Raw genomic sequence first — 14651 nt, forward strand, 5'->3', positions numbered from 1 at the left:
CTGGTGCTGGAATAAGCCATGGCTCGGAATAAAAGGGATTCGCTAATGCAGTTGCGGGGATGTCCAGATATTGAGTGCAGCCTGCAGGCATTACCAGTTGTACTGTTGTCGGAGAGTGATTCGTAATTAACTGATACCTGGTGTATTTGTGACGCTCGTACTGGAGTGATGCAAGAGTGAACGATGGGGGCGGACCTGTTCGGGGTCTCTAGCTGAACAGATTCACCCGGCTCATTCAGTGCCAGAGCCGAACCATTCAGCGACTGGAGACAGAGCCGCTAGGTAAGTGGTCTCCTGTATCAAGATGGGGGTTTCATGTGGTCTGCTATTTACTCCTTGCTAGTTAATATATATATTGAGCGTTACATATTTTAATGACTGTAAGTGATATGATGACGGCGCAGACTGAATAAGAAGCAGGGAAACACATTTATTCGTTACAAAACATTTGCTGCGTTTAGATACATAGGCTACAATGGTATATTTTGAGTTATCTACTTACTGGAAACACTGACAATCATAAGCACTTTGAGCCCGTTAGAATTCTTAAAATTTATGACTGTTTATTAATCTAGTTGTTGCCTCTTAAATTCATACAACTTGCTGTAGGCTTAAAGTTTAAAAACAATATGCACTTTCCAAGTTTTGTCGATTCTTTCTGGGCTGTTGTCCATGGTGCTGAATCGGTCGCGTACATGCAACGGACGTTTTTTTTTCCTCTCACGGTACAGTAATATATTGCACCAGTGTTAGCGAATGTGTCTTCAGTTTTCTGGAATGCTGAAGAAAGGCAAACTGAGTGTGATTAATAGTGTTTGAAATGAATAAAAATATATATATATATATACAAATACTGGCGTTATGTGTGCAACTTAACACGACGCAATGCATGCTTAAATAATTGAATCTGGCCGTTTCCTGTCACATCATACACATAGTGTGCTGGGTTTGTATGCTTTTTGATTGATAATTCAGTTTTGTATGCATTTCCCTTCCTCTCCAGGACGACTTTCACATTCACCAGATGTAGAGCTTGCTTAATCAAGAGAGTTATTTTGAATGGCAGTATCGAACACCAGCAGTGGGAATAGTCACGCCCAGTTCTTAAGCTTGAATTGAAATGAAAGATATGGTGTTCGCTCCTCACAAAACTATCCTGATGAGCACGAACGCAAGGCTTAGTCGGAAGATTTACGATGACTGACATCTCTTTCCTTCTGAACTTGATGGGTGTCAGAAGCGCCCTTCTCTCATTCAGTTTATGGCTTCGTCGATATACCCAGTAGTGTGTAGTCGGAGCAGGGTATCGGCAATGAACCCCAGGAGGGAAGTGCAAGACTCGGCACCAAGGGCTGCAGCGACCAGAGGAGACTGAAGTTTAGTCTTTGTTCGTGAAAAAATATCATATATATAGTATATATAGAGAGAAACAGGACAAAACAGCTGAAGTAACGAAGAAAAATAAGCTTCAAGTCATGGGTATACAGCACATCTTGCTTCTTTTGATATATTTGGACCAACTGAACGTACTGTGTGCAGCTACAGGCAAGAAGGTGAAGATTGCTCCTAAACGGCCTCAGAAGGCGAAGGAGGTGAACAGCACTGCCGTTCCCACAGCAGCCACGCGGCGGATCACGCAGGTCCAGCCGCCTGCCACTGGCACTCATGAAACGTGCCTGGGTTACTACGACGTAAGCGGACAATTTGATAAAGAATTCGAATGCAATAACACCGACCATCGTTACTGCTGTGGAAGTTGTTTCCTGCGGTTCTGTTGTCAGTTTAAAGGAAATCGACTAGATCAGAAAACGTGCACCAATTACAACACACCAGACTGGGTCAAAACTCAGCCTCCTTCCCCTGTGCCGACAGGTGACATTTACGATCCGAATTTGGATCAAACGAACACAACAGTCTACATCACTTGTGGGGTAATAGCTTTTATCATCGTCCTCGGAGTTTCTGCAAAAGTTGCTTATGACAAAGCAACCAGACCCCCTCAGGAAATGAATGTCCACAGGTAGGCAAGCAATCTTGTATATATCTTGTATATATTTCACATGCACTCATATATATTTTGCATGCACACTTGCCTTTTTACCTTCCATCTCACACATTCTTCCATTGTGAGTCTAACAATATAATTATGACATATGTAAATGTAAATATGCAACATTTGTATATACTGTCAATATTGTAGTTACATGGATATAAAAACTGTAATATGATGTCTGTGTCTTTATACACTGGGTATCACTTTGAAGATGATTTGATTTGAAACATTCAAAGATAAATATAGCTTTCAGAATCAACCCATGTTGATATTTATCACATAATATTACCAAGGAGAGCTTTCTGTGAATGAACTAATAACCTGCAGTGCACCCAAGGAATTCTGAAGTCTTAAGGGGTAAGTGTGAGACCAAGTAAAGTGTGAATTTGGTGCAAAAAGAGTTATGTAGCATTTACATTTGATCCTGGCTCAGGTCCAAATGAAGTTGTGAATTGCAGGTTCTCCAGCTTAAGTCTGAAATCATTGTGAAATCACAGTGAAATCATTAAGAGTCAAGTCTGTAGTTTTGAATACACTGCCTATCACCTTGCCTCTCTCAGAGTACTGTATTAAAACTATTAAACAGGTGAATATAAAATGAATGGATATGCTTGCAATAGTGTAGTAATAAACAAATCACTGTGGAAAAAGCAGAGCTAGAGGTACAACTAAAATGCCTGAATATTGGTTAAAATGTGCAAAATACAAAACCTGTATGTTATCATTGCTTACATTGGTCAGTTATCAATAAACCAATAAGGCATTGCAAAATTCTTAAATATTCTTAATTCATATGAAACATGGGCAATCCTAAAATCAGTATGAATAACATGTCTTGTTACCTTGGACTAACAATATCATATATCTGTATTAAAAGACAGAATGAATTTGCATTTTTTCAAGAATGAAGATTATGTCAAAACATTATACCTGACATTTGTTCTTGAAATATGAAGTCTGTCAAAATATTGATAAAGCATCCCTAAATATGTAAAGATGGATTGCATACAATGTATGAAGAATTTAAATGTTGTTTTTTTTGTCTATTTCAAGAAAAAATCTCATTCTACTATTAAATTAACTGGTAACTAGAATAAGATTTTGATCTGATTAGACTATGCCCAATAAGCACATAAGACAGTTGCATTTGTACCCTCCACAAGGGTATAGGATGCGGCACCAGTCTGGAATGAACAAATTCCAATGGCATTTATAATTATTGCCATCAGTGTAAAATTAAATTAGAGACTTGGTATTAAAGTTATTATAGATTAATTATATATATATATATATATATATATATATATATATATATATATATATATATATATATTATAAGAGGAAGAGCAAATAAGACGGAGATAAGGACCAAGTAACAACTCATGTAAATGAGTAGCTTTAGACAAGTAAGGGAGAGGCCAGGAAACCAGCAGAATCCTTTTAGTAGAAGGTGACGTAGAGAGGGGTAGAACCAAAATAAAGAGCTATATAGAATATGTTCAGAGGGCACAAATTATGTGATTGTTATCTAGGAGGAAGTGGCATGTCAAAGAAGAAATGTGCAAAATAGAAATATTGAACGTTCTGTTAAGAATTAATCAGATCTGAATTTGCACAGACAAATAAAACTGCAATTCTTGAGACTAAGATCCATTCCTCCAGCAGTCTCTCATTTCAGTCAATGAGAAGAAGAATCTCATTGCAATGCATTGCTTGGGAATTTTCTTCTTGGCAGCAGTTATTTGTGTTTGCTGGTTTGAGCTGACCCTCTGTATTTTGCATTGCAAGAACAGGATGTCACAGTCAAGAAATGGGAAACGTCCCTCTTGAATTTTGAACGTCATATCAGATAGGAGGCAGTCGCTTTGCAGTCCACCAGCTGTGACCTGAGTCAGACAATCAACAAGACAAAGGACAGTACTAAGAAACAGCAAGACAGCGTACATTTATGGCAGCAAAATATGGTTGCAAAACAGTCAAAGCAGCTCTGTATCTTTGAGTGTGTCATTGCAATGGTAATCTACTCTTACAGTACTGAAAACTTCAGATTGAAGTAAACCAAGAAAATAGTTTCAGTAGATGTTTAGACTATATACACACAGGGGTTGTCAGTATCAGTGCGTTTAAAATAGGTTTTTGGGGAGGAGGTGTCAGTGTCCATAAAATATAATATTGTCATAAATGCAATGAATATGTTTGTAATTTCTACTGGTTGAAGTTCGAGAGCACATATGTGATTTACTTCATGATATAGCACTCTCATTTTTAGAGTTTCTCATCTAGAAGCAATTGTGAAGGATTCAGACAGACAACCAAGCACAATACGTTTTAGTGGAACATGAGATTAACTGGGATTAAGTTTGGCCACCATAGATTTTTTTAATTTTTTTTTTTACTTTACTGTTCTACCAAAGTAACACAGACTTCAACCACTCTCAGTCAGGGCCTATGAAAGAGATTCCAGTTTGCTGGCGGACCTCTGCTCTGATCATAATCATAAACAGGGATATTGCCACAAGGCTCCAGTAAAATCAAAAGCAAGATAAATCCATCTGGGCAACATATACTTTTCGAGCAGTTGTGCTAAATCTTACCAGATATGCTTGTGTGGGTTTTACAATTTTCGATGGGTTTTCTATTACCTAACTACATATTTCAGATAGCATTGGAGGGGTAATTCTGAATCAGTAAAGTGAAAATGAAGTTGTACAAAGGGACTTGACAGTATCTCACTGAGTATCACAGCTAAAAGTATATCAAAAATTATTTGTGGCAAGGTTCCAAGAAGGATAAAACAAATACTGAAATGCAATTGTGTCACAAGCAAGAATGCCTGGTATTCTAGAAAACAAAAGGTACAGCAGTGTTGATGAGAAATGAAAAATGTTACAAACACTACAGGTGTCTTGCAGTCTGTGATATATCCCAAATATATATCCCAAATATGGTTCATGGGAAAGATGAAGGAATTTAAAAATTTAGCTAATTATAAATAATGCATATCTTTAAGCTTTAGATGTGGATCATTTAAATATTCTTTAAAAATATATGTGTAAGGAAATTGTTTCTGTTTTCCGAACACATTAGCAACAACTATTTTTCATTAATCTGACATTTGCTGATATGTGTTAATTTCGTTCAAATAATGGATTTGTACAACATAAAGGTACCATATTCTTGTCTTGCCATAATATTTTGGGAAATTTACAGATTTTTTTATTCCCTAAAGAGATTAAGGGGTCTTTTAGGGTAAAACATCCCGAATGCCTCCAAGGTAAAGTAAAAAGCCTAAGTTAAGTTGTACATGCTAAAAAGCATGTACAACTAAATATCAGAATGATGTATAAATTCCCTGTTGCACACAGATAAATTTGGTTGTGACAACAAAAAAGGCAAAATGAGTCTTAATGAGAATTCTCTGAAATTGGTTTTCATATTGAAACTGGTACATTAACCAGATTTGCGCTCACTGAAATGGATTTTTGATGTTGTACAGAGGGAAGCATTCAAAGATAATCTGAACAAAACAAAATAAATTTAAATGAGCAAGTATGATGATATCATTGTTTGCATTCTGTATAGTGGTTCTTAATGTTACTTTTGTATCAACATACCATATTTGTCAACCTCTCATTTACAATTACGTTGATATTCATCAATCACAGAATTACATTCAGGGATGAATGAATAGTTTGTACTGTATTCAATCTGAATGTTTTGCAGGCTTAGTTAGTATATACCCTCCTCAGGATTACAACATTATTCAGGCCCATTATTTGTAGCCTTGTGGTATTGCCACAGTTAACGCAGGGACCGCAGATGTATTGAGGATGCATTACATGTATTTGTACCTGTATATGTCATTGTATAGTCTGTATCTGTATCCACGTAACTGTTAAACCAAAAGCAGGCATGATTTATAAAGCGGTGGCAAGTTAAACTGGATCGTGGTATAGTGGGTACTACAACACACACCACAGTTGTACAATACTGGAGTCTGAGTTGCAGCAACCTATAAATCATTTTAAATTCATTTGTCTCAGTGTCAAAATGTTTAACAATTACAATAGCTAGTTAGAATACCTCTCTAAAATATCCAACAATATCCCCCCCCCCCCCCCACCCCCAGCAACCACACACATACACACATACACATATACTGCCAGAGCGCAGTATGGTCTTCTTTCAAATGTTACATTTCCTGTCAATCATTTTCAACTAAAAATGACAATAATTTTTAGATTAGATAGCCTGCCTCTCTATTTGCTAAATTGTGTATCTAGCTTTCAAGACAAAATTAAATTGACAAAATAACAAGGATAATACTGACCATCTGGTCAAAATCAAGTTAGCTAGGTAGCAATCTCACTACTTTTGGCCTGCTTCTAGTTATCACGTTAGCTAACAAGGGAATAAATAGTGAAAGGGGGACTGACTATTGATCTGATGCCAATGAAGAAGCAGATTTTGCAAGCCAGCCATTAATTCATTATTGTAATTATTGGTTAAACTGCTATATTGAAAAAGGCTTGACAGACTCCATGGATAGAAATAAAATCAACAACAGGGGTATGTTTGAATTATACAGATTAATTGAATTGCCCCTGTTAACATAAAATCTTGCACACTGTGTTTTACACTTGAGTAGAATATAATGTGAGAAAATGTTTGTTCAAAACATTTAACATCAATTACCGAAGGGGGACTAGCAGGCATTGTGCCCTTCAGTTCTTAGTTCCCCTTTCTGCAACCCCCCTTTTTCTGGAATCGCCAGTTAGGCTTGTCTCACTGCGACAGCCACTGCACCCAAGACAGGAGCGCTGAAGTGAGATGAATGCAATCCTCTGATACATTCAGATGTTGCCAACCCTGGTGTTGTGCTTCAAAACCTCTGATCAAGATAGCAAGAAAATAGCAGGCTTGGTCATTCTCACAGAAATAAATTGTGCATTGCTAGGTCCAGGGATTGATAGAAATACTACGACTTGTGTGCTATACAAAACTCAACGTCAAACATTCAGTAGACAAGCAAACAACAGGCAACTTTTGTTGTGTGACGGAGATAGCTGAAGTACACTCACTAATGACTTCCAAAGCTCATATTAGATTTTCCTTGGTTGTAAAGGCCATGAAGCCTGCTTCAGTGGATCATAAATCCACAGTGAATTAGGACCCTGAAGATAACCTGAAACAATTTTCAGGGCCACTCAAAAAGTGGCTTACAGTGTTTTGCTTTCAAAGGCCTGAACAGAAAACAGAACTGAGTCACTTCCCGTTGAAGTATATGCCATCACTGGAAACTTTCCAAAGGATAATGACATTGGAAAATCCACTGGATAAGGCAGGCTAGTTTCATTTAGGGTATGCACAGCAGCCCCTGCAAACGCATTGGATACACGTATTTGCATCTTGCAAGAGGTGTGGTCCATGGAGATACTCTTTATGTAATTGAAAAACATCATTCCATGCCTGAATCAAAATTCGGCTGTGTTCTAAACAAAAATGCCAGTAGCCTGAACCCTCTGAAGGGAAGACATATTAAGTGTCTTTTGCAGATGGCCTCGTTTGGTGGGAGCACGAACAACATAACGCAAATGCTTCGGTAGCACAATTGCAGTAATGCAAAAGTAAATCAGGTTCTTAAAGAAATAGTGATTATTTATCCAACCACTTTTTTTTGAAGAACTTGAATTATGTCCATGTCTTGTGATTACATGATCCATGTCTTCTGTGTTTACTAGTCCCTGAAAGTCATATTTATGGGCACCTGTCATGGTTCTAAAGTAGAAAGTGAGAAAAAGTGATGCTCGTACTTCCTGTGACTGCTTCACTGGCCCCCTCTCAATAAATGTTTCGAACAGTAAAAGGTCCTCACTGCTAAAGCCATTCCTTCAATCAGTCATTCCACCAATCAAGAAGAGTGAAGTACACTACCACTTCCAGGGTGTTTCTTCCATTTACAGGAAAACTCTGAAATTAGGATCATTTATAGCCATGAGTGTGTTTAACCAACCAACCCACACACAAATTTATTTACCTTAGGCACCTTTAAGGATTAATCTATGCATAATGACTTTTTGTTGATATTGATGGTATTTTATACATTTTATGTATAAATAGTTTGTAAAAGACATTTTAAACTATCCTGTTGTTGTTTGTTTGTTTTGCAGAGCCCTTGCAGACATTTTAAGGCAGCAAGGACCCATTCCAATATCTCAATATGAGCGTGAAAATATTGCAGCAATGGATGGCTCACCCAAAGAGAATACGCCTGTTCGGACTTCTTCCAAAAACCACTACACCCCAGTTCACACATCAAAATCCAACCATGGTGAGTGCACTCTTGCAGTTATTTGTCATGAGGTCCAGAGACTAACAGCCTAAAAGCAATTGCATATGTACTCAAATCTGATCAGCTGTACAGATTTCAATTTACACCTCACTAGAATTTCACATTGACTTCATCTGTTGAACTTTTTTCAAGCGAAATAGATTAGGGCAAGGAGAGCCTTATTGATGACAAAAGAAATGTTGAAGATTTCTGAGTTACTATGGTAACACTGTGCACTTTGTTTAGTGGCAAGGTTGAGGGTGAATCCTGAATGTACTTTAAAAATATGGAAGTACAAGGGGAGCACTGTTGGTCAAGTATTACCCTTTTGAAGTCTTGAATTGCTTGTAGGATAGGAAATTATCCACCATCATTAGGCATCTTGTCTATATAATTATTGTCTGCATAATGTCCACTTTGTAGCTGACCTCTTGCAAACTATTTGCCTGGGCTCGTTGCGGAAACTTAGATCTATACAAACAAAACAGCTAAACAAATTGTTGATGATAGATATCAATATGTATGTGTCTAAGGAGTGCAACTAGGCAAATTAGTGAAAATTTCACACTAAAGAAACATCAAATAAACCACCTATTACAAGAACATTGTTATTATATCATTATATCCTGTCATAATTAATCAATGTGTATATGCAAACAGGTGATATGTTTGAACTATTAAGATCTTACAATTAGAACATAAGAACATAAGAACATATGATGACGAGAACAGGCCATTCGGCCCAACTAAGCTCACCATTTCTCATTTAAAGAGTATCCAAGACTGCATCAAGTCTAGACTTGAACACAGCAAGGGTCTCTGCCTCAACTACATGACTTGGCAACATATTCCATGTATTGATAACTCTTTGTGTAAAATAATATTTCCTTATATAAGAGAAGCCCAAACAAAAACAGTATACCCAGAAGCACCCACTCTTTGCCATTTCATCTACTCATATGTGTTGTGATGTGCTCCTGGTTGCACTTCATCCTCAGAGCATGGTCTGCAGTTCATTTTAATAGCTAGTTTGCCTGATACAAAATGAAGGGAATCATGAATAATGGCAGGTTAAATTATCTGTCACATATAGAATATGTGCAAGCATTATGGGAAAGGTCAATGTTTGTGAAAAATGAAAACTCAGGGACAGCTAGCAAGTAGCATGTTGCTTCAGGCATCACTATGCTCTGTTGAATGTCACAGTTTATGTTTTTGAGTGGAATGGAAAATTACACACACACACACAAATATGTATATATAATTCTACAGTTATATATATAACAGTATTCATTTACACAAACAGTATATAGTATTGCTTTCATACTGAAGTATATTGCTTTCTCCCTAACAAAGGCAAAAGCTCAAGTTCAAATTGTACACACCCTGATACAGTCCCACACCATTACCCTGATACACTCTCTTGATGTGCTGGCACATGTGCTCCTGCCAGGGTCCTCAGCAGCTGTGTGTTCTCTAAAGCGGCTGTGTTAACAGCCAGTAATCATTAAATTTGTGCAAGTGAACTGTTTATGGAGATAATTGCATTGCATGAGACAGATCAGCCTCCTTCTCTGACGGGGTGGAAATGATGTGGCTGTGCAGTGTACCAGATGAGGTGACACCCGAGTGGACTTCACAGCCTGTTTCAGCAACATGGCGGTGGCATCATGTGGTGTGAATCAGTGATATTTGTGCAAAGTAACTGCAGGCAGAAGGCGAGCTGTGATCTTTGTGAGAGCCTTCTTGTCACCTCTTTGAGAGAGGAGCTCTCAATGTACACAACACTTCATTTGCTCAGGAGGTTGAAGCCAGCATCAGTTGCTGATCCTTCTACACTTAGTGACAGCACCCGTTTTCCCATCCTTTGCTGATATGCAAGAGTCAGTGGTTGTGGGCAAATTTGAAGTGAAACACTCCATTTAGATTGCGGTCTCTCAGTTGGTAAAATCACATGCTGCAAGAAGGCGGGGCTTCTGATGTCTGTGTGAGTGCTTTGTGATCTTGTGTTACCGTTTTTCATCTGAGTTCAGGCAACATTGAACACAACATTTCAGCTGTGAAATTCTGCAAGAATCCACCATTATAAATGCAATGAATATTGCTATCACAGTTCCTGTGTCAAGGTGGATAAAGTGAAACACTCTAAATGTAATAATGAGTACAGCAATTCTTTGACTGATTATCAATTATTAGTTAGGGCCATTCATGAAGTAAATTAAAATATTTCCCTGCAGCCCCTACTGTATATCCTAGAACTAACGTTTGTTGTGTATTAGATCACATGTATTGATTAATCATATCAACAGTGCCTGCATCTGCTAATGCCTCTGCAGGAATTAGGCACACATTATTTAGTGGATCATGTTTTGCTGTGGTTATTATTATAAAACAAAGATAAAGATCATGTGCTAGCACAACATTTCATGGAGGTACTTTTGGAGGTAATTTTTTGGGACTGGTCCATACAAAAATATAATAGGAAGCCAGTGATGTGATTGTGTCAGGAAATTTAGAAGTTATTTATAATCTAAACCTTGTAAATCTGTTACACAAATTCAATAGGTAAGGACAATCTTTTATTGTTTATTATGTATAATGCTATGATGATTTATGAGGTGCAAAACTCACTGTTACATCATTGCAGAAAATTAGGCATTTTGTCATTCCTTAAGTTCAGTCCTAACATGGACGACAGTCCATTGAATTTGCTGTATCTCTTGATCAATGGCACAGAATCGAAGAGGCATGAATCCTTCAGCTATCTAAACTGTGCATGACAGAGAATAATTTACATGGAACTTCAACTAAATCTTCCTCATGCAGAGTCCCATAAGCCTACAAAATGGTGGCAACTATTGAGATGTAAATTAGCAGGGCTTTAGAAAATATTAGCTCTTTCCTAGAGATAACTTTTGATTGTACTGGGTAAGTTCTATAGTCTCTAAATGCCTATTTCTGTGGATCAGATGGTCCGCTTAGCACCCTACCATGATGTCCCAGATTAACAGTTCAGTGACGCACATGTGAAAAAACTGTATTTCGGGTTAGTGAATTGCAACACACTAGCATAACATATTGTGTTACCTTTGTCTATTTTCTAAACCATTCTGTGATGCAGCTGAGGGATTGTTCTTTTAATGCCTTGATGTGCTTTTTTATCAGGTTGTCGCTCCAAGAAATCAGCTTTGCATGCATAAAAATTGCCTTGATTATTAAGCTGTGATTTAATTAGATTAATTAAAATAAGCCGTGCCAATAGGCATTTTGGATATCATATGCTGCCTTTACATTTTTTCCTTTGCAAGTCAGTAAAGCCGGGATAAAACAATATCTGGGTTATGAATTTTCATTACCATTTAAAATGCAATGTGACTGACTTTGGCTATACGGACCGAATGACCATGCCACATAGTAGCATCTATAGATGTCATATTGTGAATGCAGGGATTTCAGCTTGTACATAGACATTGGATGTATAAAACTGGAAGTTTTATGTTTCAATTAAGCGCCTCACTGGTGCATTTTGACATGTTTACTTCCTTCATACCTCTCAAGCAGAGATTGCGCTCTCTTCCTGGTTGCAGTTTATTATCTGCGATTGATGTGAATAATAGCAGTTATTAGGCAACCATAAAAACACGCACAATGTCTCATTCTCATATAGTGTGCATTCCTAAAAATCTGTTTTCCTGAAAATCTAGGGCTAAAAATCTTTACAGTATTTTATCTTTTCCTTGGTGATCTTAAAAGGAATTAGAAGGTGATGCTTTGTTATAGTGAGTTATAATGCTTTAAAGAAATAATTGAAAAAAAAAAGAAAACATAAGATTGTAGTACGATGAATTTAAAAGCTTTTATGAAATCCCAGTGATCCCTTGGTTGAGTAAATCACTTTGTTGTACTGAAGCTTATAGTAAGAGGATTAGCATTACAAGTAAACTTCCATGTTACTGATATAGGAGCCTTATACTCGTGCTCAGATGCTGATGCCACTGTGTTACTATGTCAATGCTGGTGTCACGTTCATACAGGGGAAAGAGGAAAGTTGGATTGAAAAGCAATAACTTGAAAAGAGGGGATGACTTGTGGTTCAGAGGAAGAGGGAAAATCAAAGCAGAAGCTTATAGTAACTGTAGAGGGAGGCAGGTGTCCCTAGAGGATGAGGGGATGAGACAGGAAGGTCAGAGGCTCTTTCAAGAATGGGTAGGGATGTGAGTGAGTTGAGAGAGAGCCAAGACCAAAGCATCTGAGAAGGATGGATGTGTTTTATCAAGGCTTGTCAACGATATGCATCAGTGCATATTAATAATGCATTAAAATCATTATACCATAGAGTATAGCACACTACTTCTTGACTGTGTTAAGAAGCATTTGCCTAACATGGCCTCTGTTGAAGCCCATTTGCAGTTTTAATGTTTCACCTGGGAAAGATGTGGCTTTTAACCTAGAACACTAGCTTTGTAAAACTCTTCTCTATCAGCAGTGTGACCTTCAAGGGTACAGGTATGATTCTGGCTGCGCGTCACAAGCCATAAATTCTTAATGTGTAGCCTTCCATGCAATTGTTGTCACTGTGTGTTTATGAGTTGACAAAGCTGTCCTTCCATGCACTTGGTGTCACTGTACCTTTATGAGTTGACAAAGCTGTGCGCAGCGAGAAATGTGATTGCTCTTCTGGAGGGCTGCAAAATAATAGGGCTGTCCAGTATGATATACTACACCACAGCTGGACATGTGAACAAAATATTTTTTGAAACTGTGGAAGGAAAGATGGGTTCAGTAACATGCTATGGCTCTGCTTATTTATGATTATAAAAATGATCACAGTTTGGTTAGAATTGTGTAGAACAATACAAATACAAAGGGACAACAGCCTGTTTATACTTTGGGGGACCTACAAACTCAGTCAGGCAGCAAGAAAGTGGGTTTAATGAGGAGTGTTGTTTTCAGGGATGTTTACTTGTCACCTAAAGTACTTTATAGGACAAAAAACTAACAATTTTTTAAAATCAAACCCTCAGAAGTAAGTTTTAAGCTAAATTGTGAGCTACAGTAGTTTATGTGGGTTGTGTTTGGACAACATGCATCTTCACCTGAGTATTGCCTTAGGTCAATGATGGCATTTTCTGAAACAGTGTAATAAATATTCGTATAAGACGTTATTTCTATTTCTATTTTTATAATAGGTCTTTGCTGGTCATTGCTTTCTAGCATTAACTAAAAAGGTGTGAAAAAGTATTTGTTTTCTTTTTACACACTGTAGAAGTTCTATAATTTACTTTTTATTTGTGTGTGTTGACTACAGTGTCTGACATTGTCTTGCTTTTCTCAGGAGGACATTACACAAAAGAGAATGTTCGAAGTGGAGGTCACGATCTTCACAACTTCATCTCCTCTGGGTTTGTGACATTAGGACGTGGACATCTGAAAGGTAGCGTGAATCTACATTTGCTGTCATTTAACAATCACTTCCTGAGCAGAGCAGGTTTTCTGCTGGAAGAGCAACCGCTTGTGTTGCTTTCCTTTCTGTCATCCTTGAATTTGTTCTCTCTTGCTCTTTTCACGAAAAGCTTCAGCGCACAGGTTGAAACCTACATGCAGCTGAGAAGAACAGTTCAGGTGATGCTGAGCTTAGCATGTAAATTGCTCAACCTGAACTGTTGTTCCCCAACATCCTGTTGTCTCTGTTGTATTTCAGCTGAGTCTTTCCTTGTGAGCAATTGTGGGAACCTGAGCAGAAATGGGGAATCTCACCATTTTCACTTTTTACAGACGTTTGACACTGGTGTTCAAATGGAGTTTGCCCTTCGCTTAAGCAGTGCAAATTGAGTTTAAAAACCAAGATGAGTAGATGCAGTATAAAAAACAGATTGTGCTACAGTTACACACACTCACAAACTGCAATCACTAAACAGGCCCTTAGGCTCAAACAGTAACTAGAATAATTCTGTCTTCTATGATTTCTCAAATATAAATAAATCAGTTATTCAAAGATACCCGCCTTTTGTCTGCCACTAGGCTTAACGGTGGACTGTTTCTACAGCTGGCAGAACTGCTGAACAATAGTAGCTATTGTATTACCTATTGATGGGAAAGATTACAGGGTACAAGAAGCTACCATTGCTCTAAGCCATCAAGATAAAAACCTTCCTCAAACATACATGTGCACACATGCACACATACCCCCACCACTATTTGATGCAGCGTCTGATTTACTTGCAGTCCATCTTTGGTCTTTTCCACTTTATCACCCTTATCCTTGTC

The 14651-nt window shown here is 37.8% G+C and overlaps 1 protein-coding gene across 5 annotated transcripts in view; it reads left to right on the forward strand.

Annotated features, from left to right (window-relative positions):
- The first annotated feature begins 246 nt into the window (after positions 1-246).
- Positions 247-14651, forward strand: part of LOC118771829 (protein shisa-6) — an 83752-nt gene continuing 69347 nt past the window's right edge. For all 5 annotated transcript variants that reach the window (XM_036519958.1, XM_036520042.1, XM_036520129.1 and 2 more), the window contains exons 1-4: positions 247-282; positions 1004-2020; positions 8224-8384; positions 13720-13818. In XM_036519958.1, the coding sequence (XP_036375851.1) occupies positions 1476-2020; positions 8224-8384; positions 13720-13818 (805 nt within the window). In that variant the 5' untranslated portion in view covers positions 247-282; positions 1004-1475. The remainder of the gene's footprint in view (positions 283-1003; positions 2021-8223; positions 8385-13719; positions 13819-14651) is intronic.

Source organism: Megalops cyprinoides, chromosome 1 (genome assembly GCF_013368585.1).
Source record: "Megalops cyprinoides isolate fMegCyp1 chromosome 1, fMegCyp1.pri, whole genome shotgun sequence".
In the NCBI taxonomy this organism is placed as follows: domain Eukaryota; kingdom Metazoa; phylum Chordata; class Actinopteri; order Elopiformes; family Megalopidae; genus Megalops; species Megalops cyprinoides.